The 27,027-nt window shown below is 45.4% G+C and overlaps 2 protein-coding genes across 8 annotated transcripts in view; both read left to right on the forward strand.

Annotated features, from left to right (window-relative positions):
* Window positions 1-551: 551 nt before the first annotated feature.
* LOC133974803 (bromodomain-containing protein 3-like) lies at window positions 552-5,868 on the forward strand. Of its 2 annotated transcripts, none has more exons than XM_062412567.1 (11): window positions 552-707; window positions 2,103-2,424; window positions 2,724-2,861; window positions 2,945-3,080; window positions 3,193-3,233; window positions 3,314-3,640; window positions 3,759-3,887; window positions 3,982-4,179; window positions 4,807-4,952; window positions 5,038-5,312; window positions 5,438-5,868. In XM_062412567.1, exons 2-11 carry the CDS (start codon window positions 2,230-2,232, stop codon window positions 5,539-5,541), a joined length of 1,689 nt encoding a protein of 562 aa, XP_062268551.1. In that variant the 5' UTR covers window positions 552-707; window positions 2,103-2,229; the 3' UTR covers window positions 5,542-5,868. The 2 variants fall into 2 exon arrangements, with proteins under 2 accessions (XP_062268551.1, XP_062268552.1); XM_062412568.1 differs by having other exon boundaries at window positions 3,317-3,640.
* A 3,012-nt stretch (window positions 5,869-8,880) lies between these two features.
* The window catches only part of vav2 (vav 2 guanine nucleotide exchange factor), a 164,155-nt gene continuing 146,008 nt past the window's right edge, over window positions 8,881-27,027 (forward strand). The window contains exon 1 of one of the 6 annotated variants that reach the window (XM_062412560.1): window positions 8,881-10,609. In XM_062412560.1, the coding sequence (XP_062268544.1) occupies window positions 10,406-10,609 (204 nt within the window). In that variant the 5' untranslated portion in view covers window positions 8,881-10,405. The remainder of the gene's footprint in view (window positions 10,610-27,027) is intronic. The other 5 variants (XM_062412559.1, XM_062412562.1, XM_062412561.1 and 2 more) reach the window with 5 other exon arrangements.

The following is a 27,027-nucleotide window of genomic DNA, read 5'->3' on the forward strand; positions in this document are numbered from 1 at the left end:
GTTTTGGGGGGGGAGGGGGTAAAGACCTTTTGGATTTCCAGGTGTAAAAGGTGTTTCAGCCAAATCCAATAAGATTCAAGTGAATTGGACAGAATCAAACTGGTGGTATCTGAGGGAATAAAACACAAACATCTTCTATAAATAAATCTCTTGTTTCTCATTTACAAAATTGTCCTATTGTTAGGGACTTTTGGGAAAGTCACTTAAGATCAAAATTAGTGGAAGACTTCTGGAAAGTGGCTTAATATGCCTATAGTTATATTTCAGCTGAACTTTGGCACGTTTATTAATTGTACATTAACGTGTAACATATTTGAATCAGATTTGGCTATTTTTCAATGTCAGGAAAACAATATGATACAGAAATAATGTGAAAAAAATAAAATAATTAAATGCCGTGAATATTTTCTATATTTACTGTAATGTCAAAGTTCTCATCACTAACATTTTTTAAGCTAATATCTCTCCTTGTCAGCATCGGTGTGTGCCTGCGCAGACTCCGGCCCGGCAGGGGGCGGTGTCGCTCGGAGAGGACCAGTGGGTCTCCTTTACGGCGGGACAACTCGTCGGTTCCAGCGCTGACGGTATGTTGTCGTGTTGTGATGCTAACAGGGCGGATTCTGCACGGGCTGTTTCCTCCCGGGTCTGCTCGAGAGGCTAAGTTTGGAAGCGCTGGTGCAAAGGAAGAAACTTCAGTGGCTTCTCTCGTACGTTTCACTTTCACTTTCAACTCCTAGTTAAACCAGCAACTGTTTCCGTGCTAAGTTAAAAGCTAGGTTAGCTTTCCGCCTAGCTTCAGCGTTAGCAGCAGGTTGAGTCTCACGTTAGCTGCAGGTTAGCAACAGGTTAGCTGCCCCGCGTTGCATCTGTGTGTAAACTGAGTGCTTGTTTAACAAACCAGTAGTTAGCAGTGGGTCGTTTTTAAAACATGCACAACGTGTGTAACGACGTCTTGAAAGTATATTTGAAGTGGTTCTGCGGAAGTGAACTTTGTCCCCTAGCTTAACAAAAAAAAAAGTTGCTGACAACAACGTCACGTAGTTGTGAGTTTTGCACGTTTTACTGGTGCGTTAGTGTTTGTTATTGAATTGTGCTGCAAAAACACAGGGACCTACTTTCTGTATCTGATCACTTATTGTCTTATTTGTTTTGCATTTACATTTATTAGCTTCATGCGTTTAATATCTAAAGCGATAGCCCCCCCCCCCCCCCCAATCCAGTCATAGAGAGTATTGCAAACCTTTGCCATTAAAATAAGAATAAACTAGAAAAGTAGCTTTGCCAATTTTTGGAGTTCAAGTAGAATAAAATAATAACATTCCTGCATCTGCACCGAAATGTAATTTAAAGTGTTCGTCCTTCCACCAGTTTTGTGGTCATTTGTCCAGTCGTGTGTGTGTAGTGCTCCTATAACTAACAGAAGAAAACACAACCTCATTGGCAACTGAACAACTAGAGCCAACACTTAAGTCACCACTTCGGTTTCCCCTTTGCTAGTTAAATAAAGTAAAACAAAACATGTGATTGAACAATAACTTGTATATTTACCTGAGTACTCAGATGAACTGGCGGTTACACTGAAACTATAGATTCTCTTGTTTACAGACTTGTTCAAGTATATTAGTCCACACTGTTTGTTTAATGTCACATTAGATGGGCGTGGCCACTAAATTCTTAAAACATGTTTACAAAGATCAACACCTTTCATTCTACCTGTCTATAAACATAAGCATTAATCATTTATATACACAACATTTTCAGTATTTAAAAAGTAGCTCCCTGTTTGATAGGGTTCACAGACTGCGGGTGAATAGCAAGTATCATCTAGTATTTGAAAAGTCACAACATTACAGCATGTTAAACTTACTATTTTGTATGAATTTACTCCTTTGAGGAATCTGAAAGTTTTATTGAGAAGGATTCTGTAATAAAAAAATCTCCAGCCTGCAGCAGCTCAGATTTTGAGATTAATTGTACTCTGATATCTCCATTTTTGATTTTGACAAGATTCGATCACAGTAGCATTACACCACATTGCCAGCAGAGGCTCCCATCCCCCACACTGTCCTAACCTATCAATCTTTTTTCATATATATCAACAGGCCCCCTAGTGTGGCATGAAAACAATGCACGGAGCTTGCAGATGTTCCCCCGAAGCCGTTGACGAGTTGACAGACGAAAGCTACAGAATCCACAGAAGATAACATCTCTCGACAGCCTGTTGCCGCCATGTCAGCAGCCCCAGTCCCGGGTCCTCCGCAGGCCGTGAACCCTCCGCCTCCCGAGGTGATCAACCCCAACAAGTCCGGCCGGAGGACCAACCAGCTGCAGTACATGCACAACATAGTGGTCAAATCCCTGTGGCGTCACCAGTTTGCATGGCCTTTCTACCAGCCTGTCGACGCCATCGCTCTTGGACTTCCAGTGAGTAGTTTGTAAATGTTATTCGAAGCGGCATTTATAGCAGCACATATATTATATACAGCATTTATAACATCATGCGACAGGAAAAGGCCTGAAGTAGATGTTATTATATATGTTTTCACTCAGAAATCCCCATACATCAACTCTCTGTCACTGTGAAAAATATGTGTTTCTTTACTTTTGGAAAATCTGTAAGATGATTTTTTTGTTTCATTGAAGTCAATTTATCTGTAAATCATAAATTTCCTCCGGTTTTGAGACAACATCAATCTGACACATTGATTCTTTCCCCTAATCAGGATTATCATAAGATCATAACAACTCCCATGGACCTGGGAACCATCAAGAAACGACTGGAGAACAACTACTACGCGAGTGCAAGTGAATGTATGGAAGACTTCAACACCATGTTCACCAACTGCTACATATATAACAAGGTGAGGCACCGTCATTACTGGAAAGTCATCAAACTGGTTGGTCACTTGAAGTGAATCCTCACAGCTGCTCCCCTGTCCTCCAGCCTACAGACGACATAGTGCTGATGGCCCTCGCCGTGGAGAAGACCTTCCTGCAGAAAGTGGCTCAGATGCCTCAAGCGGAACTGGAGATCTCACCTTACGCAGCCAAAGGGAAGAGCAAAAAAGGAAGCACCCCAGGTAATGAACTAATATTTGTGTCTTAAACTCTAAAATCACCTTTTACTCTTTAGTCTAGTATATGTATCGTTGTTGTTTTTGACGTAGAACCTTTGTCCATGCCTGTTAACAGGTGGAGAGGATGGATCTACGCCCACAGGTCCTCCAACTAAAGTGAGTCCCGCAATCATAATTAAACCCTGAGAGTTTGAGGAGATTTGTCCCTTATTGTGTTTTTTTCTGTTCCAATGAAGAAGATAGGGCTGAAAAGGAAGGACACAGCTTCCACTGATTCCTCCTCACCGGTCTTAACCAGTTCAGGGGATTCATCGGAGAGCAAGAGGCGACGTCAAAGCCAAGATGTCAATCCTTCCAAGAGCGACTTGGATGAAAAGGAGCAGCAGCAAAGTGAGCAATCGGGCAAACACCTCAAGTATTGCAGCGATATCCTGAAGGAAATGCTCTCGAAAAAACACGCGGCCTTCGCCTGGCCTTTCTACAAACCTGTGGACGCCGAAGCTCTGCAGCTGGACGACTACCACGATATCATCAAGCACCCCATGGACCTCAGCACTGTTAAAGTACACACACACAAACACACACACACACACACACTAATGTCTTCATCCTACAGGCACATTCTGTCTGTCCTTCACTTAATTTGAACCTCTTTGCTAACCCTGAGATTTTATTTTGCAGAAAAAAGTGGATGGAGGAGAGTACCAGGATGCTCGAGGTTTCGCTGCCGATGTCAGGTTAATATTTTCTAACTGCTACAAATACAACCCCCCCGATCATGAAGTGGTCGCCAGGGCCAAAAAACTTCAGGTGTGTTTCTGATACCTAATAATAAAGTGTTTAAAATATTTGTCCTGGTTCTGTAGAGTCGGGTTTACTCTTCATTCATTTCCTCTTCCTCCAGGACCTGTTCGAGACGAGGTTTGCTAAGATGCCGGACGAAACCGTGGAGTTGATTTCAGCGGCGAGCGCCAGGTCCACTAAGAACGCCGGTTTAAGTCAGAGCAGTGGAAACCCTTCCTCGAGCAAGGACACGTCAGACTCTGAGGAGGAGCGCGCCACAAGACTCGCCGAGCTGCAGGAGCAAGTGGGGGCAGAACAGGTGGGTTCCTGCACACACCTCTGCACCACAAAGGCTTTTCACCTGTAAACTCTACTGTTTGAATGAGTTCAAAGCTCAACACAAACCAAACCGTTAAAAGGGTTTGCTTTAATTCCACATTCGATAAGTCTCCTCATGTTCTGCATCTAGCTGCTTCAGGTTGGCCACTTAGTGGTTCAGCATTCTGCATGTCAACACACTGAGATCACGTGATCAAGTAGAAGTTTGTGTGTATTGAGAGTTAAACTCCTACCACAACAATCATTAGCTCTGCACTCTGCCAGAACCATTACTAAACTATTTCCACCGCTGTTTACTTTCTGGCTCTTGAATCCACTGCAGTCAGAAATGGAAACATAAAGAATACCAGTAGATTGGTAAAGTAATTTGTCAACTGGAGCTAGTATCCAGTGAATCACTCAATAAGAACCTATTACCTGAAACAAGGAGGTTATGTTTTCACCTGCCTGTTATGTTTCATAAGAATAATTTACAGAATAATCTAGTTCCTCGTCTTGCTTTCCCTCCAAGTTCCTTGTTTACAGCTTTAGTATTTACTTTTCCTGGCACTTTCATTTGAATATTATCACATGGCACCACAGTGACTCTCTTCTGTTGACTCTTCAGCTCAAAGCTGTACATGACCAGCTCGCTGCCTTCTCTGAGGTGCCTGTGATTAAACCAAAGAATAAAACAGAGAGAAACAATGAAAAGGACAGCAGGGGGAATAAAGGGAGTGCACATTCCAAGAGTGCTTCACATTCCAGCTCCAGGTTTGACATGTTGCAATTCCTAAGAGCTTTGTTTACATCTCAGTTGGCTCCGTGGTGACCTCCTCTGCTTTCTCTTGACCCTCAGACACTTGTGGAAGGGAAACAAAGACTGCGACTCGGACGAGGAGTCTCTGCCGATGACGTACGACGAGAAGCACCAGCTGAGCCTGGACATCAACCGGTTGCCGGGAACCAAGCTGGCCCGGGTGGTGCACATCATTCAGAGCCGAGAGCCCTCGATGTGCGATGCCAACCCGTACGAGATCGAGATCGACTTCGAGGTGCTGAAGCCGTCCACTCTGCGGAAGCTGGAGTGCTTCGTCAAGTCCTGCCTGTACCAGAAGTTTAAGAAGTTTCAAAGTAAGTGTAAAAGCCTTTTCCACCGCCCTCCCTCCCTCTGGACATTTGAGCTGAGTTGTTTTCAAATGAATTAAAATGCCAGGATCCATTTGGCATTAATCGCTGTTGGTCCTTGTTCCTTGCAGAGAAAAGCGGTCGAGCTGCGTCTCACCACGTCGGCAGCAGCAGTTCTTCAGACTCCGGCTCCAGCAGCTCCAGCGGCTCCACCTCCGACAGCAGCGACTCCTGACAGCTGAACTCTTTATTTATTACTTCTTCTGCGACCAAATGAGAGTCCCTCAAAAGTGTTGAACACCTTTATTTTTGTATTTGTTTCATGGTCACCGTGTTGGAAATTTAAACTTCCCTCTTCGTTGTTTTTTTTCGGGGTCAGTGTGGGCTTTTCTCGTTCTCTGTAATTATGTATCAAATACTCTTCACTGGCATTTCTCATCCGACGCTATGAACCACAAGAGAGCCTGGCAGCGTACATCCTGTGAACTGGATTTCAACAAACATCATGCTCCTGTCATCTGTTCTGTCCAAACTGTTTAATTAAAGGGGTTTTTCTGCTGTTGTTCTGTCTTAACAAGGTTCCTCACTGAGGGAGGGGGGGGGGGGGGACTGGCTGTGATTGGCTGGCTAACTGGGCTGGGATTCTTATCGAAGCAACAATAGAATTCCTCGGGTCTGTCATGCAGCCAGGAAGGAAAGATCATCTTGACCTGCAGATACTTTAACAGCCTGAGGAAGCAAATGTGTTATCTCGGTGGAGAACGGTTCAGTATGGAACCAGTGTGAGGGAGGAACTGAACTGATAAAGACACACAGCTCAGATATATAGATGTGCCGCAAAGTGATGAAATTAGAACAATCGTGTGCAACTGTTGTGACCAATCAGCAATATTTCAACCCTGTAGGAGGAGCCTGGAGTAACAAGGTTAAAAGAATATGTCAGAAACGACTTTCTTGGTTATGTTTAATCTGAGTTTGACTGTTAGTTTGCAGAATTGCTTAAAAAACGATATGCAACAATTTACTGCACAACTTGGAAGAATGGGTAGTGAGTCAGAGAAGCACCCATTGAGTTTTGGGGCAGATCTGGATCAGGGGCCGGCAACATTGCAAGATAAAGCATTTTCTAATATTGATTTCTCAGAATACTTCATGGATCTTGATGAAAAACAATCGGGTTTGATGTTTATGAATGTGCAACTTGGTGCAGATCTATAAAGGGGATTTGTGATTTGGTTCCTTTTGAATCCAGAATTTACGAAATTGTTTGATCAAATTCTTTCTATGAATCGAAATAGTCAAAATAAATTCATCATAGAAATAGTAAAACTCCTTTAGCGTTGTTATCTTCGGTAAACAGCCGAGCGGTGACGGTATACGATGACTCCACTGCCAGCTGCCCTGCCAGCTGCCCTGCAGGGACTGGCACGTGCCCAAAGAGCTGGTTCCACACCTGCTGCCTCCACCAGCTCACGCTCCACTGGATCTCAGGGACTTGCTCCTTTCAACGTGGACGTGGAGACACTGGAGCTGACAACACGGGGAACCAGCTGCCCGTTTGTGACTGCGTGCAGTTTGGCAATCAGCCAGGAGGGGGCCATCATGCACCATCCTGGGATGTTCAGTTCTCATATAGTGCAGCTTCTGTTTTGACAAAATCCTGCAGTGGCTTGTTGAGCTAATGATGGATGCATTTCTTATTTATGCTTATGAATTCAAAGGATTTTAATCAATTATGACTTTTTAATAATAGAATAAAACAGAAAATGATTAAGTAATTCGTGTGGGACAGCTGTGAAGTATATGTCCAACATGGATCAATTGTGAGTTGCTGCTGAATTTCTGTTTATTAATAATGCTCCGATGGCCTCTTGATGTCCTTGCAGGGAGACGTGCTCTTTGGGACCTGCAGCACCATCGCAGCACATGGAACATGCCCCCCCCCCCCCCCCCCCCCATACACACACACACACACACAACCTTGGGCCTTGATGGATCAATGCCGCAACTTCAATGGCAACCAGTCATTTCTGCCACTTCTGGCCATCACTCACAGATCATGAATCCCATGTTAAAAACACCACACACACACACAAACACACACATGCACACGCACACAAACATGCATGCAGTTCTTTCCAGACACATGACAGACTGGCTTTACTTTGATTAATGGATCTTTGGTTTTCATTTTCTCTTCAGCACCCTGTGGACGACCACTTGCGGGGGGGTTAAAAAATACAAACTCAATGAATGTGGTCTCACAGTGTCAATTGGAATCAAGGTGTGAGAGTGAAGTGCACATGTATGCACTTCTGTTAAGTTAACGATTTATTCTAATGTGACATATTAGGAATTTTAATTGCAAACAAGCTGCTAATACAACTGTTCTCTCCTCTTATTTCATATGATCAGTTTGTAGCAACATGAATTTATTACATTTTTAATTGTTCAGGCTGCAGAGCATCATGTGTAGACACCATTTAGGTGTTTGATTCAAAAAAGAGAACAAATGCTGTTCTCTTTTTTGAATCAAATAGAGCAAACCTACTTTCCAAGACCTCAACTTCCTTCTCTGATGCAATTGTGTGTGTGTTAGCATTTGTGTGCATGTGTGTGTGTGTGTGTGTGTGTGTGTGGGTGGCAACAGGCTTCCCTGTGGAGAAAAGGCCCCACAAAGATGTATATGCCACATTTCAGGCTGATGGGGTTTTTCAGAAGGTCTTTAAAGGTTAAGTGATCCCAGGTTGGCCAACTCAAACTATTTGGACAGCATGAAATGCAAAATGCAGGGGACAGCAGCCCGGTGCATTATTTATAAAGATATTATCATAGTGTCAGAGTTAAAGAAAAGGTTGGAAAGTCCAGAAACGTCACCACAAGTCAAGTTGGATCTTATTTATTAACACAACTGGAAGGAGAAGTGATTTGAATTCATCTCACTGACGATTCTGTCACATTACAAATTGAGGAGCTTGAAGATTTGAGATGTTAAAATCCTCTCTTCAGGTTAAACAACACATCACACTCTGCTCGGCTGCTCTGTTTTCCGCCTGGAGACAAATTACCTGAATGAATTATGTCCCTGTTGAAGTGTGGAGGTGAAGACCGACTTTAAAAAGTAATGAGACGTGACCGAGAGGTTCTCACAAGGAGCAGGTGGCTGGTTGATGTTTGTGATAATCGGGTGATAAATTTCTGATTATCTCATTAACAGGGACAGGTGATGGGAAAGCAGGAAGAGGAAGTGTCAAATTCAAGAAGTTTAACAAACTAAAACCCACAGCATCCTCCTCCGACTTATGTGTCTGTGCCAAAACCGACAGGCTCCGTTTGAACAGTTTTATGGCAACACCGAAAAAACTCCACAGGTATGAGGAGACAAGTCGTAACAAGACGGTCACATTTCTCGGATGCAGAGTAATGGGGGCAGCTCATACCACAGCTGACGTGCTGGTTTGAGTTGCTGCACTTTATTAGGAACACTTGCTAATTAATGCAGTTATTATTCAAGCAGCCAATCACGTGACAGTGGTACAGTAGAATCACATAGATACAGGTCAGGAGATGTGATCTCAGTGTTTGACTCTGGTGGGATTGTTGCTGTTTGCCAGACTGGTTTGTGCACCTGCTGGGACAGATTGGGGAGAATTGGTCAGGTGAACACAGGAGACTGGGCAGACTGGTTGGAGCTGCCATTTCTAATGAAAAAAGAACATTGAAGAAGTAAAATAAAGAGTTCAGCCTCCTACCCCCATCAACCAAGTCATTTTCCTATGGTTTTCATTCCACTATTCAATGTGCAGCACCTTGCAGCTGTGTTCTGAAAGATGCCAGTCCATATAAATAAAGTGTATTATTATTAATATTAGTGTTATTAGTTGGAACTGGCCCTTTAATGCCCCTGTAGCCTGTGCAGTATGCGTTTAGTCCATCAGAGGGCGCATCCTCTCCTCCTGGTCAAACAAACTACTCCCTGGAACCGCGGAGCCACTTCAACAAAGTGCCGGAGACTCGAGACCCAAGTTTCCACCTTTACGCGCGACAAACCTGCACGTGCGAGCGCGTGTTCGAGCTTCGGGAGCCGCACCGAACACCGACGAACGGACTGGGGTCCCCCCTACACCCCCCCAACAAGGTTTTGTTGTTGTTGTTTACGCACGGGGCTCCGGAGCTGGAGCTGGAACACCGGGGGAACCCGCTGAACATCTCCGACCGAAACGGGAAACGAGGAGAGGAGGACGAGAAATCACAGGGAAGCAGAACCGTGTGTGCGCGTAACGCTGTTCGTGGGGCGTGCGTAAAAGGCGCGAAGCAACGGGAACATCCATCGGAGAATAACCAACGTTATAACCGCTGCCTCTCCCCCCCACACTCCCTCCCTCCCTCCCTCCACCCCCGTGTTTCCTCCGGGCATGTTTCCGCGACACGCTGGGCGATGTGGAGCCGCTGCTGCGGGGAGCGGGTGATTCTCCAGCCGCCGCGGACTCACGGTTCCTGCGTTTAATCTGGAAATTACCGCAACTTCTTGTTTTTTGGACGCGAGGGAACCGCACGCTGCCGTCGGGGAGCGTGGACTTGTACAATTGAACCGGACTTGAGAGGCTGTTTTGTGTGTTTGTGTCTCCCTCACATCGTGTTTGTGTCGGTTCACTGAAATGTGAGACACCGGGGAAGTCGGTTCATGACAACCCGCTGCGTCCAGCTGTTCAACCCGCCGCCGCCGCCACCCTTCGCCTTTTTTGTGGATATGCTGGGGAAACTTTTTGAGGATGAAGAAGGTCCCCGGAGCTCGTCTCCGTGTTCCGGTCACGCTCCCGACTGCTGAACCGTGTTTCCACCCGAGTCACGCCGAGGGGACGGGAGAGCTGAGGACATGCGTGTGGAGCGGGGACACGTCTCACCGTCCTGCTGCCATTAGTCCCGAGTTGTGAACCCGCCTGGTTATACCGAGCTGATTGTGAATGATTGAGGACACCCGGAGCTGAGAGGGAATCGACCCCACAGCCTGCTCTGACGCCGCGAACCGCCGCCCTCAGCCCCGCTGCGAACCAGCTCCTGGACCCGGTTACTGTGCGAGGAGCCCCCCCGGAGCAGCCATGGAGGAGTGGAGACAATGCGGCCGCTGGCTGATAGACTGCAAGGTCCTGCCCCCGAACCACCGGGTCGTGTGGCCCTCGGCGGCCGTCTTCGACCTGGCACAGGCCCTGCGAGACGGGGTGCTCCTGTGCCAGATGTTGCACAACCTCTCGCCGGGGTCAGTGGACCTGAAGGAGATCAACTTCAGACCCCAGATGTCCCAGGTGAGTGTCCAGATGACGGGGTTTGATTTCCACCTGCCGTGTGGATGCGTGGAGGTGTTGCCATGTTTCAGTTGCTCCTCAGATTTTGACGCAGGAACCCTCCTGTCACAAGGAGCCCAGATCTTGGCCCCCCCGGTCCACAGATCTCCTGTCAGTGGTCTGTCAGTGGTTAAAGAACCATGGCTGCAAACACCCTGTGAGAATAAACCTCTGCACACAGGTTGTGGGTTCTGAACCTTCCAGACCTACAAGTGTGATGCCTCAACATTTCATTTCTCTTCTGTCTTCTGCAGAGGTCACATGGAATTTGATGTTTTAACACCTCTCCTTGCAATGGCTTTTCAGAGACGGCTACAGCATCATCACTTTTACTTAAAATGAAAGGGTGTTAAGTGGGTTCTGTACGTCTACTCCGAAGTGCAGGGGGGGGCAGTGAAAGACAGTTCCATTGACCTTTGACCTTTGGAGCACCAGGTGGGTGTGGCAGATCAATACAGAGCTGGGTGAACAGATGAAAGTGCCTTGAAATCAGTGCTCAAGGGTCATGGAAGGATGGCTTGACACTCAGTCAGGGGTGGCTTCATTAGTTGCCTCCTGTTTAAATTTCTTTTTCCTGTCACAGGGTGAACAGATGAAAACCTGCCTGTGTGTATAATTAGACTCCAGTGAAACCTACATCTGACACTGTGGTGTGCGATTAGAGGTTTTTGGATTTTCCCAGTTGTCCCAGGCCTGCGCTTCTGGAAAGCTCCCCTCGCCACCTCGGCTCACTGGTGTTTTTACAAAACCAGTACGAGGAAACGCCGGGTGCCGCAGGAAGTTTGCACAACCGCAGCGGCAGAAGTAGAAGTGCGCTGTGGCGGGTTTCCACTATTGACTTTTATTCAGCCTGAAGTCTGCTGCTGGAGAGCCACTGAGCCACCATTAGTGTACTGGGAGAAGTCAGGGAATTGGCGTGGGGAGTGAATCCCAGTCGCCTGCATGCAGACTTGTTTCGTTTATCCTCAATTGTCGTGACCGCAGAGACTGAATCGACAACTGGCAACACGTGAGTCTGATGTTCTGAGGCCGAGTCTGAGGCTCTCAGTGTGTTTGGGATCTGGATCTTTCATGTTTCCAGAAATGATAAGTAGAAACAAATATTTGAGCGAGTTTTATTTGACAATTTTGAATATGAATCAATCTTTTGAAGTCATTTAAGAACCAGTGTTAAACAAAGTGGCTCTGGTTCCTCAGAAGAGAGCGTTTTTCATGGTGTTGTACGATTGTAGCTGCTTTTAATCATCCACTGAACTCCAGACGTTTTCCTTAAGTTGTTTTGTCTGAACACAACTGTATCTGGAAAAGGTTTTGAGTCAAACCCGTGTGAGACTACATCAGGAAAATCTCCAGAAATTATTATATGCAAAAACCTGGAAGAATCCAAATTTCCCAGAACCAAAAAATAAAGACTGATCACAGAACAGTTAGAGACGAACATTAAGAAGACAACGCGATTCCCGGATCCACAGTCAGACGCAGGTGGTGATGAGCTGTAAACTAAAATCCTGTGTTTCCTGCAGTGCTGTCCGGCCTCCTGCTGCTCCACCCGGGCACCACGCCTTCCCCCTGCCTTCCACACATGTTCCTTTTTGTCGTGGACGCGTCTGATCAGAAAATCTCCTGCTGCCTTCCTCATATGAGAAATGCAAACTCAGGGAAATGTCCAGACTTATTTTCCAGGCATTGTCTGAAAATGACAACATATCAAACTCTAGGATGGTAATTTATTTAGTGTTCGACACCCCCCCCCCCCTATGCCCAGTGAGCACTGGTAGCCTTGTCTGATCAGGTCCAGAAGCTACTGACATCCATGATCAGAGGGCCAGAGAGGGGTCTGGGTGGCATGCTTTGATCCACCCACTAATCCCGTTCTTCCAGTCCCACAGAGGGAATCTGCACCGCTGGTGGAAGGGGGGGGGATGGGGGGTGTTCTCAGTGACAAATTGGGTTAAACAAAAACCTGGCAGCAGAACAGTGGGTGCGTGATTTATGATAAGGAAAAAGGTCAGGGCGCCGGTGCTCTAACGCTCGGAACACGGCGGCAGGGCCTCGGCCAAATGAAGAGGAGGGTGGAGCAGAGCGATTATTTTCTCTGGACCAAAAATTCTCATCAGCGGCTCCGCGGTGATTGATGGCTTCCAGAGCGGAGTTTTGTCTTTCAGTGGCTCCTTCCTCTTTACGCGTTTAATATCCTCGGATTAGTTTGACACTCGGAGTGGGTGTTGACGTTGGGTGTAAAGTTGTGTGACCTGCATCCCACTGAGGCTCACGGTGAGAGTGTAGCACTCACACGGAGGGGATGTGCTTCCCTGCTAGTTAACTGTGGCCGAACGTAATAACAATAAAAGTTTAAGCGTTGGCATTGATCCCAGTTTGTGCTCCAGTGCATTATCATTAAGTTAAAGTGCATGCTGCGCAGAGCACGGCAGGTGGGGGGGGGAAGCGTTTCTCATGATTTGAGCTTTTTAATGGTTTGCAAGGGGACATTTTGAAAACGGTTGAAAAGGGAAATGTCCATTCATGCATCCTCCTTTTGCAACAATGAGAAGGTTACTCGGGTTATTGTGGTCATCAGTAAGTAAATTAAAACGCAACGAGCTGCAGTGGGATGAGTCAAAATGCACCAGCGTGATATGCAAAAAACAGTTTCAGTTTTAACAGGATGGGGAACAGATCCTGTACGTTTGGGTGAGTTTCAGACCTTTTGTACACGTAAAGTTATTCATCTAATTCTTGCATCTTGGCCTCTGGTCCAAATTTAACAGGTGTCTTCAGTTGATGCAACAGGAAACCTCAGCATTTGCCTGAACTGGTGCTTTGATACGTCGATGTGAAAAGAACCAGCACGTGACTCTGCATTGACCTGAACCATTCATCAAATCTGTAACCACTTAAATTAATAAATTAAATGAATAAACCTTTTTTAAAGACGAGTTTGGGAACAAGTGAACCGACTCCAGGAGATGAAGTAGCACTTGCAAAGAGGGCATCAAGATGACCTTCATTTAGAAAGTCAGTAAACCCCCTGATTATGTGTTTTATCAGGGGTAGTGAAGCATTTGTCTTTACCACCAGGCTCTGTAAGGAAGCTTAATGAGCAGTGGAGTTTGGAGAAGCTTCTCCTCAGCTCAGAGTAACACATCCAGGAGCCAGCGCCTCAGGCTGCGTCTGAAAGACAAAGACCCGGCTCGGCGCTCTCTGTTGCAGTGTTAGTGAGGTAGTTGTGAATTCCTTTGGGATGACTCAACCGGATATGATTATGTGTGCTGCTGTGCAATTGTTTCTTTGTGTGTGTGTGTAGTTGCTTGCTATGTGTGTGTCTGTGGGAGATGTTACAGTACCTGTCTTCACAGTGAATCACTGTTGGCTGAGCCCAGAGCTCTCCCGGAGTTCCCCGGTGCTCGACAGGGCTTCCCACACAGATGATGCTGCATCTGGATTTTCCTCTTTGTCCGATAATAATGTTTTTTTTTTCTGCTATTGACACTTTCGGCAAAGGCAATAGAAGCAAGTATTACCATGCATATTTCAAATGGGGTTCCATCTGTTGTCATTGACAGTTAGTTGATTAAACAAAGAGAGAGTTGGCATTCATTTCATTGTTGTTCAGACCTAGAAACGACAGAAACAACTTGGAGCTAAATATTGAAACTCTGCCTTTTGGCCTGATTGGCCACCTCCTACAGGAAATAGTCTCCAACCAAACTGCTGATGACAATAATTGTGGGTTCAACATGGAGTTGTTTCCCCACAAGAAACAATATCTTGTCCTTTTTTTTTGTTTTGCTTTGTGGATGGAATAGAATCTGGAGAAGAACGAGCTTCCAGGACCTCGAGCATCTTTCTGAGAGAACTGTTCAAAGCAGCAGGAGAGGAGACAACGCAGGGAAATCAGTGTTAGATGGCAGAGCAAGCAGATCTAGTGTTGTTAGCTGCAAACAGGAACTGAGCAGCATCACTAGCAAGTGAAGAACAGATCTGATAAAACTTGCACCTTCTGACTATTTAAATCCGGTGTTCTCTCGTCTTTTAGCTCTGGTTTGGTCTCTACAAGCTTTTAAGAGTCTGTATTTTTGAGCTTGCTGCTTTGTCAGTTGTTACATGCAAACGTTTTCCAGCTGCTCCTCGATGAAAGAGTACAATGGGTGTCTGACAGCTCTCTGAATCTTCAAAAATCATGTTTAATTAACTGTAGCAGTCACGAACCCAAGACAACTAATGAAATAAAAGAGGCTGAGAAGCTCTGTAGAGCTGCACCGCTGAGTTTGCAGAACCCTTTCTCATTAAACAGTCATTCGACTTGGTGTTTAAAATATTTTCCTCTTCAGTTGAAAAGGAAACAAAAGAATGAACAGACGACTTTGACAGACAAGTCCGTACCCCTGCCTCGCCATTAGCTGTAACTCTGTGGGACCACTTATTCAGTTATTCAGTACATTCACCAAGAGTTATCTCTTTCACATATTGTTTTCCTGTTTCTTTAATTGACTTCTCGAGTAATGCAGTCGCTAGATTGCCAGTTATGCTTTTAAGACGGAGATCTGAGTCTTACTGAGCTGTGTGTGGTTGGAAATGAGATCAGAGGGAGTGAACTGGAAAAGGACACGGTAAATGCCAGCCCACCTACTACTCTCAAATCTCTGTTTGTGGTGGGGAGGCTGTGACCACCGCAGACACCAGCCCTGCCTCCCTCAGGGGTAATTTAATCTCCACGTTTGGCCTACTGTTGACCCCGTGACCCCTGAGCCTGTGGGATGCAGGTAATATGGCTAATGGAGCTCGTTAGAGACACGTCCTGGGTTGCACAGCTGGGATGGTGCCACTGGTAGCTAATGGGATTGACAGGGAGAGAATGGGTCTAGGCCGAGGGTTCTAAGCAGTAATCCCACTCTGAAGGTCATGGAAATCCTTTCAGAACTGGTCTAGAAACAATGATCGTGGGTGAAAATAGCCTTTTAGCCCGGGTGTTAATGACCAGCTATGAGATTAAGCCTCACAATGACATGGAGAGTTCAGGGGCAATATGGGAAAAGGGTTCCAATAGCTGAATAAAAGTATTTCAGCCTGCACATCCTCTGTTGACTCTTTAATCCACCTTCTCTGTTTACTTAGCTTTAACTAGCTGAATTCCATCGGTATCAGGATAAGGTAGAAGAGATCTTAGTCGTCGCCCTGTGACTTTAACCTGGTTAGCAAAGCTCTACAAACATGACTCGGGTATACAATATTCCATATTCCTTAAATCCAAATGGGGGATATAGTAGCAGCTAAATCAATGCATTGAGCCTTCCTATAGTTCGAATACATTTAAACCTCTAAACCTGGATTTCACACTGAGGCGAGAGTTCAGGCGCGGTATTCCCAGAGCTGGTAGGAATTCAGAATCCCGCTCGAGGTCACTTCATTAGGGCGGATGCTCTGCGGCAGGAAAGACCTTGAACTTCCTCGAGTTGAAAGACGGTCTTAGTATTCGCTCCGCCTAAAAATAAGCATTTCCTTGGAAGCATGGAAGCAGCAGCCGGAGCAACGGCAGCGAGTTCACATGCCCCCCCCCCCCCCCCCGCTGCTGCTTCTGTTCAACTTATCTAATTCTCTCGCCAGCTGAGTAAGAAATTATACTGCTAATAAAATACAAGTTGTCTATGCAGCAGCTGTAACAACATTTGGATATCCTTTGCATCTCAGACGAGGCGCTGAAAGGTGTCTTTCTACTTCTCCGGTGTTTGCACTGGCGCTGTGCAGTGGCTGTATGACACCCGGGGATATGAATAGGTTGAGTGAACAAGGGATGTACGAATATGTTTTAACTGTACTAGTTAAAATCGCTAATTCAACAGAGTCACTGCACCTGACCATCTGAGTTAATATGTGACTTCTGTTGCCTTCTGTGTTTATCTTTCGCCCGTGTTCTCTTCACCGCTTCCTCCCGTCCTCTAAATCCCAAGTGAATAACGCCACAACTCAGGCGCTGGTAGTGAGGTGTGAACATCTGTGCCCATTTGCAGAAGTGTTAAAGATACAGCACGGTGAAGGACACCGTCAGCTGTGATGAATGGGAGCCATTCATGTGTTGTGTATATGTAGTAAAAGCAGAAATAGCTTTGACAGCAGCCGGACAGAGACTCCAGTGATCCAATTCTAGTGAACTACCTCCAATAAGAAGAGAAATACATGAAAATCACTGGTCAGAAAGAAGTGGATTCAGGAAGTTTGGCTTTTCTACTTCCTGGTTTCTATTTGATTTAGTTTCACACTTTCATGCAAAGAGGCGGTAAAATATCTGTATATTAGGTTTGACTTTAAATTGTCAGTTGTTTGATTGAGTACTTCCTCAGCAACCTGGTAGTTTGCTCACTGTAGGGGAGGAATCTTCCTTTCCCCATCAAGAGGGCTTGTATACTCAGCAGAAACCAGGGATTGAACCTTTCTGCACATTCATTAGTGGGATATCATCTCTCACAGTCTGTCATAGATCGGCTCTCGTTAAAGTGAATACACTTCGAGGCTGTGAACGAGTTCAGCTTGTGGTGTGATGTGGGAGGAAGAATGCATACCTCAACGCTCAAGCAGGAGAGCAGTTAAGTAGTTGTTGTATAATGCAACAGTTGAATGAATCACACAGTAGTTGAGGTCGATTTTCATTAAGTGCAAATGAACGATCGCAGGTCGGTACGCGAGTACGACTCCGCAGGCCCCGCTGCTCGAGTGCCGTGGGATAAAGAAACAGGAAGTGCATTTGAAATTCAAACCAGAGCCTTTTCATACTTCTGACCTTCTGCACAGAGTAAATACCTGGAGCATCTGCATGTGCTGCCAGTTACACAAACCACAGCGACCACAACATGTGGTACTGGAGACGATTTGAGGCTCGATGCAAAGTCTTAAATCGCCCTCGGGGCAAGAGGTCAAGAAGTCAACCCTCAATTGTTAATGCAACTTTTGCTTCACTGGTTTCTACACTGGAGGCTCGCACCTGATTGGTGCACACAGCTGGCTCCTTTCCACCCAAAACCAGAATGAATCCAACTGGTTTGCAGCCAAATGCAAACAAAGAGCGCTCATCCGCTCAGGCCCCAATTTGAGGAGGTGCGACTGTGGACGGGATGGGACAATCTGGGCAGAAATGCTGCTGCATAACAATCAATGGGTTGAGAGGAAGATTTTTGAATGTGACCAGAATGCATGTGTTCTACTGACGTGTGTGTGTTAATCTCACAGGGACTAATAAAAGGGAATATTCAGATGTGGATGGAAAGGTGCTGGGAGGAATTTCATATCGGTTCTATATTAACATCTGACAGTGGTTTAATATTCTTCAGTGGAGAGCTATGATGCGTTGGGATCCACAACAATATAAAAAACTCATGCTACATTACCCATGGTCTTGATTTTGCTTATTATTGCTGGTTATTGCCGCACTAATCTTTTTATGAGGTCACTTGCATCCATTATTGAGTATTGTTCGAATAAAAATGAGGCATAAACTACTTCAGACGCTCTGATTCACTTCTAGTCTGTTGCCTCTGGTTTGAATTTTGATGTGTCATCCTAGTCCGAATATTAACTTTCCCCATATTCGGCTGAACATGCAGAAATGTAACCTCTGTGCTAGTGGCCTGTGATTGAGTTACTTATCTGTGAAATGCAGATTATCTTTTAGATGTCTAGTATAGACTAAGTAAGGATATATTTGCTCCATGATTCATTGCAGTGCTGCATGTATCAAGTCTCTCTCAGCGGTTTGAACGTGACTCAGCTGGTTGGTTCTGTAAAGCACTCACTCTATCATGTTTTTAAAAACCACTCCTCCATCCGAAAAACAAACCAACTCGCAACATTCATCCGTCTCCGTCCTCCGCTCTGCATTCCTCAGGGACGGCCTTCAGTCTGAAGTGCTGGCACAGGGTTTGTGTGGAGAACTTTGAGTTGACCTAATCCCTCAGCCCCCCCGAGAGGCAGAACTGAAGCGCTGTCATGTTAAATGCAGCTAACGGCGAATCCAGGAAAAAGAGAATATTTCCAGTGACAAGAGCAGAATTACCTTTTTAATTCCTGCATATGTAGAAACCTCCAGAGACTTGGTTCCTTCTGTTAGCCTCCTCTCATAATGATCTTATCTCACTGACCTCCGGGGACACTCTGAGGAAACACGTCCACCATGACAGCAATCTGCCGATGCTGCCATTCCACCAGAGATGGACAGAGAGAGAGAGATCGCAGAGCCTTATGGCCGCCGCCTGATTTCTAAAGAGGCTCCATCTGCACCGTGGTTGTCGGGGGGGTAATTAGCACGGGCATGCGGCGGAATGGCGCCTGAGTCTCTCCGCGGCCAGCCCTGCTCTGCTGGGCGCCATCGCTCCGCAGAGGAACCAAAAAGGCGACGGAGGCCACGGTCCTGTCTCTGCAGTGGCGAGGCAGATGGCTGAATCCCTCCCCTGCAGCTCCTCTCAAACCAGATCACTGGAGAAGCTTCTTCTTTCCTCTTCGCCTTTAATTGATTTTGACGCTTCATTTGTTCATCAGTTGCCAGGATTCCCCCCCCCCCCCCCCTCTCCACCCAGGCCTTGACGGGCATCTGTCTTCGTCCACGACCGTCTGAAGTGACACCGGCTCTGATCAGCCACCCGTCGGCGCGGTGCCGTTGCCAGCAGTGTAATTTGAGTTGTTGTGGTGTAGCAGACTGATTGTAGCCATTTCCTGTGGTTGGGAACAGATTAGGATCTGGATCGTGCTGCAGGGGAGAGGCACAGCAATCGCACCCCCTCCACACACAAACACACAAACACACACTCTAATACATCAGCACCCTCTTCCTGGGGGGGGAGATAAGCTTCATATTTTATTTCTTTGCCAAAGGAATCGAATAATGTGCTCCCCCGGTGACGCGCTGCCTGGTGCAAGCTAAGTCTAGCAGGAGTGTTTACACGTTGCACTAATCATGGATTTTCTTCTGGCCTTTGCCACACAATCGCCACGAGAAGCGCCAATATCCCATTACCAACGCGTATTGATCATATCACATAATTGGCTGCAGGGTTAGGCACGGCACAGAGGGAGTAAGGATGCAGCGTTGGACTCGGTGGCCAGCGAGAGGCCGACCACTTATCGATTTTCTCCGCCGCTCGCTCTCTAGCTAATCATGCAAACAAAGTGGAACACGGGTGCAGGTTAGAGAGGGCGGAAGAGATCACTTCCTCGAGCTCCACCTCGAGCTTGGGGGGGCGTGCCCTGCTGTGATTTGAAATTGTAGACTCTTCCTTTGTGTAGATTGTGTACTGTTGCGTTTAATTTCAGATATAACGTACGCGCAGCCTTTTTTATCACTATTATCTTCAAGCATGAAGTAATATATTATGCACACGGCACTGATTAATCTGGCATTTACTTATAAATACAAGTTAAATATTAGTGTTTGTTTCTTTCTCATATCTGCAAGGACCTCTTAAGTGGCCCTGTGGTGTAAAACTATAAAAAGTGAGCTTGAAGCCATGTGTTTGCAGTTTGCATTTGATTCTCAAATCGATGAGTCAGCGATAATAAACTGCACAGTATGAACTTAGGCCTTTCGGTTTCAAAGTTGAATATTAATCAGATTTGTGATTAAAGGCTCGGAGAATACAGATGTCATCATAATGTGTAACTTGTTTCTTTAAGAGGAATTAAACCCAGACTGTGCAGTTGAAGGTTAAAACCACCGGACGATCGGAATACAGGAGAAATCACGACCATGTCTTTTTTACAGATGTTCATTTGTATTCCGGGGGTTTCACACCAGCCCTCTGAGTCCTTCACATTCTACATTGTTGGACCTTTTATTCCTCATTATGTATCTGAAATCCGCTGCCAGCTCGCATACTAATCCAACTGTAATTGTCACTGCTAACAAAGGCCATGGAAACTACTTTAAAGCTTTTATCTAAGTTCTCGTGCTGTTACTAACAGAAACTTCAGGAATCCTTAATGTGGTGGACAGGAAGCTTTGGAGAGAGAACCCCCCCCCCCCCCCCCCCCCCCACAGGAAGCAAAAGACAGCTGTACATATTATGATTAAGTAGAACTGAAACATTCCAGAAGCGTCCACATGTTTTGTATATGTGTCCACGTGTTGATATTTAGTCTAGAGTCACACATCTCTGTGGGGGGGCTTGTTTTCCTTCATTAAACCTGCTGGTGTGCGTCTCCATCAGGAAACTCTTTTCATTAGTCCATTCACTCTGTATAATACTATATAACTGGTGGTTGCATATACAGGGTTGTAGTGCGGTTGGTTTATGAATAAAATGGATCAAGGCTGTTTTATTTAATAACCATGTCATTTATTGTCCTTGTAAATCTCATGTAACATAAGTTCATCTGTGATTTATGATATTTCCTTAACATATTAACTGGGGCCATTATTTTCTACACACTTACAGATTCATATCAGCATTTTCAGATCTGTCCGTGCATCTCAATACACTACATTTGTTTTAAATTTAGAAAAATCTGGTTATATACACAGATTATTATCATAAAAAATGGATATAAAAATTGACTACATGACAGCTTGCGGCGTCGTGATTGACAGTTGAAACTGACCTCAATGGTCGTGTGTGTTTGTCGTCGGGGATTTGATACAAAGGAGAAAAGATGGTGGCACCTGCATCCGGGAGATTCTTGGCTTCATTTTTGTACAATAGGAGGAAGTGGAGACTCATCATCCATCTTTATACACAGTCTGTGATTGAGATGCAATAACTCTCCGCTCCACTCACATTTTTAAATGGTTTTGTTACAGTTGTGTTGCTCTTACATTTGATTTGATGGCTTTTAATATTTGATATAAAGCACATTTAATTGGCATGTAGTTAAAGATGTGCTGCAGAGAAACCTCCTCATCCTCACAGAACGGGCCTCACACGAGAGGAAGGTGCTGAAAGACAGGAGCATCCTCAATCCTGTGTCCCATCTTAAAAAGGTGGAGGAAAACGTTACACCTGCCACCAGTTTTGGTGTTAGCTTAATGAAAGCAGCAGAGCGCGGGGAGAGGAAAGCTAAATAATTCAGAATTAAGGCCGGAAGCTCATGGGGGGGGGTTAAAGCACACACACACAAACAGAAGGTGGAGGGAGAGAGAATGTGATTGAAACAAGGCTTTTAGTGTTTTTTTCCTGTTAAACTGAGCGTGACCCTCTCACTGATGTTCAGCTCTCATCTGCTTCTGCACAAGTCCGCCTCTATTAGCAGGAGGAGATTGGCCTTAACTGCAGAACAGAGGCAACAAGCAGGATTTACACACTGCGTCACTTGTCAATACACCTATTGATGCTCTTCTTCATGTCTCACATCTGGAATTCTTCCCTCCTGTCGTGGCACAGTTTGGCTTCAGCGTTGTGCCGTTGCCCTGTGGGATTGTATCAGAGGGCTCACGAATAAAAACCTTTTTCCTTTGAGGATCTTTTGACAAATATTGAATTTGTGAATTTTGTGATGGTTTAATAATCGGGAGCACAGAGTTATAATGCACGTGTTCGTCGAGGCGTCCTGTCATCGCTCTGAGACAGCTCTGCTCTATACACTGTCATTGGTCAATGGGGAAATGGACTCAGACTCTTTATTAGATACATCTAAAATACTTTAATACCCCATGCCTGCGATAAATCCAATTCTAATACCGGGTATGACGTTTTAGAGGATCATTTCAAAGTTTCATTTCGGAGGCTGTAGTTTTGCAGTACTGTTAAATTGCATTAAACGATGATAAAAATCAATTCATCCATCATTTGTGCCGCGTCTCCTTTTTAGGGTCTGGAGTGAATCAGCTCACGTCGGGTGACGAGCAGCGTGCACCCCGGACGGGTTGACGCAATAATGCAGGGACGACAATCTTCTTCTTTTTAATAACTACCTTTCATAGATATGAATGGGATTGACAAAGTGTTAGATGAACTTTGAAGAGTAACTGCATCGAGAAAGAATGAAGTAGAAGTTACTTTCTGCTTGTTGAGTAACAGGTTTGTGAAGTGTAATGTTGGAGAAGACGTGTCTGTGTCTCAATAATAATCGATAATGTAAATGCCTTTGAAATAAAACAACGACAGAGAAGGTCCATCGTTTCTGTGTCCGCTTCAAGTTTTTCTCTGCTCTCTGTTTCTGAGGAAACTCCCAGCTTCCTCCTTCCTGCTCAGCATAAGCACTCGGTGGGTTAGCGAGGGAGTGAGAGGGAGAGTGAGTTGTGTAATCCCCCCCCCTCCCCTCCTCTCCCTTTCCCCAGCTCTTAGTCAGACAACAAGAAACATCTGGACGGAGAACAGAGAGTTCAAAACGCACCCATCCCCACCTTGCATGGGTCCAACAATGCTTTGGTTCAGGCCGTTGCACTTGGACAGCGGACGCCCCCCTCCCCCCCCTGTTATCCCACCGATCCCCCGATCCCCAGATCCCCCGATCCCCCGTGTTGCATTCTTATCGTGACTTTGCGGATTTCTGAGAAGCACACGTGGGTGTTGTTCTGCTGTTGAGTGTTAGCTGTGCTGTGCAGAGTGTGTAATTTCCCTGCTCCGAGTGGGGGGGATGAAAGGTGTAATTTTCCTCTCAACATCCCCCCATCATGGCAGCCCGACACGGATTTCCACAGGTTTTAATGTGGCGGATCTAAGTGCTGTCAGTGGAGGCGTGTTTTCACACTAATTCTCTCAATTCTGCTCTGTGCTTCCAGTTTGCTCCTCTTTCCATCGAATGGTAGAAAACTCTAACAGCTCTATGCCTTGATCATCTTGGTTAAGATCACAATAAACATCTTGTGCACACTTTTCTTGCATTTTTAAGCCCTTGAGATTCTGTTTTCAGAAAGAAAGTTCCTCATCCTTATGTCACAGCAGCTCTTTCTACATCATTGATCCCATGTGAGTATGCAGCGCAGGTGCAGCAGCCAGAATATCGGACCAGTGGAGTAGAGTGGGCTAACTTCTGCTTTTAGATTTGCCTTTTTTTATTCAACCGTGTCTGTTTCGCTCTCTGGTCCTTTCCCGCTCGTGTTTTATTTGCAGCATCGTCGGCCACGTGGAGACACGGTGGTTAGATACCCTAACCCAAACTCACACAAATTATTGAACATGTTCTGCTTCATTGGAGAAAGTGGATGTAAGGCCAGAGATTTTACTGGTAGCTTTGGCCAAGACTGCATTTACAGGAACGGCTTAGATTAGAAATCCTACAACTTACTTAAAGCCGAATGATGGTATATGAAAATCTAAATTTGAAAAGAAGGCAGTTATCCAATGGTTTAAATTGGCGATTGTGTTCATGGTGTAAATCAAACCATTACCAGTGACTGTCTTCAGCTTCAGATGATTAATGTTGAATCTGTGAATCGGCAAAACAAACAAGAACTGGGCTGACAGTTTGAATTCACACAAACATTTATATTTTCCTTATTGTGACGGTTGCAAAGCAGAACCTGTCCAATAAGATGTAGCTTTCACTACATATACAGGCCAGTAGCTTGATGACATAACATTTTGTATTTTGTGGAGACTGGGTCATTGAGGTTTAATTTCTTGTTTTAGGCGTTTTTGTTTTCGTGATTGACTCACAAAGAAACTGGGACGTTCCCTCTCTCATCTTTTTTTCTGTGTGTTCATGAACTCATTGACAAACAGGGTTCTCCCACAGGAGAGGTGTCCTCCTCATGCACGGACTCCACTGTCGTCCTCTGTGTAGGATCATCCAGAGGTGACCGTTTCCACTTTGACGTTCAGCTGCGGGGCTGATTGGCTGTTGGGTTTGACCTGCTCGTCTTTGCCCCCGGCCGTGCTCTTTCATTCCTCTTATCCGTTCCTTGTTTTTCCAATATGTCTTGACCTTGATGGATAGGTTATGAGGGGGAGGGGGGGGCATGGGATCACATTCTTCCTGACCACCCTCACCCTCAGATAGGCGTCTGAGATGATGAACTACGCTGCTGGGTGTCATTCATCTAATCCACCTCCTCTCCCCCGCACACCACCTGCCTCACCTCCTTTCTCTCGGCTGTAGGTGGAAAATAAAAAATCTTGCACTCAGAAAAAGAATCAAATACATATGATATAGAGCCTGTTGTTCAAATGCATTCTTAAAATTCAGTGGAAAAACACTGAATGGAAACTTTATGATGCACGAGCTTGTTCCTTATTTTAACCGCTCACTGTATTTCTGAAAAATTAGGACAGTGGAGCTGACGTGCTCCATTAGAGACATGCTCCCAGTTAATCCACACTATGTATTGGGTTTAGAAGAAGAAGTGCACAGACATATTGCATCCCTGAGGTATTTAATTGTCTTTTAAATGTCAGCATGAGTGATGATACTATTGGGAGATCATTACAGGCCTCGCTGACTTGAATTAGCTTACCTCTAACCAGACAGCTGAATGGCACTGACGATTGGCTGTTTGATTGGCAGAACTGATATATTTCGGCTCGGGGGGAATGTAATTTGCGAGAATCACAGAGTCCACATTTTTAGAAATCAAAAGAGCGGATTGATTGATAACTGCGAATCTGCTTTCGGTGTGTCAGTCATTCTGAAACGTGCTGTTTGCTCTGATTACTGCTAAGGACTCGCAGGAGCCAACGGGAATGCAGTTCACGATCTTAGGTTGATTATTTATTTATTATTTAATTGGGGCAATTAGAGCTTCAATCCTCTGGTGCATCTTCATGTTCATTTGCATGTCGGGGGCACTTGGCCATGTAAATAATGATGTTATCAACATAAAGGAAATCCTGTTATTTGGTTTGAACAGACCTGAGTGCAGCAGGCTTACTCTTCCTAAATGGTTCTAAAAAGATGTCGCTTCACAGTGTTGGCAAAAAACAAATTGCATCAGCTGATTCCCAATCCAAAGCTTTGTAATCACCTTTGTGTTTAGCGATGCCAGCAGCAGCATGACTCCTCGTGAGCTTGTGACTTTTCCTCTTGGGCCACAGGCAAGTCAAGAAATTCAAATCTGTGAAGTGTGCAGTACAATTAAATATGCTAGTAAACATATTGACATGTTGATATGATCCTCTTACCTGTGTTAGCCTTTAGCTCCCTAGCTGCAGCCCAAAGCACAAAGCTGCTGTAGCACAGCAGTACGTGAAATCACAAACAAATCTGAGTGCAGCTGCAGAGCCGTACAAAATACAGACGGTAAATCAATAAGCTCTGGTTTCAAACTGAAAAAAAAACAAGCTCTTGAGTAAATACAGGAAAAAAAAACAACAACATAGAAATAACACATTCATCTGCTGTGGGCATTTTCAGTAGAGACCTTGAGTTGTGGATGTTCTGCAGCATTTTGGATGCATGGGGAGAAACAAAGAGGTAAAATCAATTTAAACCGAACATCTCCAGGTGATGTTTTTAAATAAATCTGCAGTCATACATTATACAAGTGGTCGTGTGTTCCTGCTGTATAGTGCATGTTTCAAGGTGTCTGGTCACATATGTGTGAGACGTTGTAAATGTGTTAGCTCGAGTCCCCGAGGAGGTTTAGCTGCGGATGAAGGTTTGGCTGTCACCCCACATCTGTGAGATCACTGGGTGGGTGGGGGGGCTATAGGTCGGGAGCAAAGGTTTTTGAGGGCGACTCAGGGAGCGTCCTCATCGAAGAAATCCATGAGAGCAGACAGCTGCATGTTCGAGGCCCCTGGCTCCCCTGCACCCCCGCTGACACTTGTGTCGCCTGTGCTTCCTCCTCCATTAATTACAAGAGGCCCGGCTAGCATTGGGCTACTGAAATATTTAACTTGAGTACCACATTACCTCTGGTTAAGGACATCGCCGAGAATATTTAAACATTTACAAATGTCCCCAAATGTGCTGCAGAAGGTTCTGAAGCACTTTGGTTCATGGACAAATAAAGAGGATTATTCTATTTGGTAAATGTCTTGTTGACACTTCACCTCATATCCACTCCGAACCTGTTATTACCCTGATCCACATATTTGGCTGAGTCGTCACAATCAGAGAAAGGGAAGCTTCCTCCCAAACGCCCTTTATCCCTCGGACGCTGCCCCAGTGTGAGGATGGTAGTCGGTTCACAGCAGTGCACGTGGGACGGGTGCAGTTTTATCAAGGTTACGTGATAACGTTAATAATTATCTGCCCTGTGTTTGCAGCTTATACAGGTTGGAAGGAAAACAAGCAGAAAAGTGTGGGAACTCCAGCAGATTAAAGCCGCCGTGACCTTGAAGTGCTTCCTCCCAATTAAACCGAGTTGATGACGCACTGGGAACAAACACACAATCCTGCACGGAACTAACTTTTCTCTAGAAAAGCACAATCAAAACCGCTGATATATAAAAAAGAGGACATTTCCATTTTCTCATCTAGTTAATGACAGGTCCCTGACGCCTCAGGACAAACCAGGG

The sequence above is a fragment of the Platichthys flesus genome, chromosome 19 (genome assembly GCF_949316205.1).
Source record: "Platichthys flesus chromosome 19, fPlaFle2.1, whole genome shotgun sequence".
In the NCBI taxonomy this organism is placed as follows: Eukaryota; Metazoa; Chordata; class Actinopteri; order Pleuronectiformes; family Pleuronectidae; genus Platichthys; species Platichthys flesus.

Coding starts and splice junctions, on each gene's coding strand:
- LOC133974803 (XM_062412567.1), top strand. CDS start 2,230: ATGTCAGCAGCCCCAGTCCCGGGTCCTCCGCAGGCCGTGAACCCTCCG. Junction 3,234..3,313: donor CCACAGGTCCTCCAACTAAA/GTGAGTCCCGCA, acceptor GTTCCAATGAAG/AAGATAGGGCTGAAAAGGAA. Junction 5,313..5,437: donor GAAGTTTAAGAAGTTTCAAA/GTAAGTGTAAAA, acceptor TGTTCCTTGCAG/AGAAAAGCGGTCGAGCTGCG.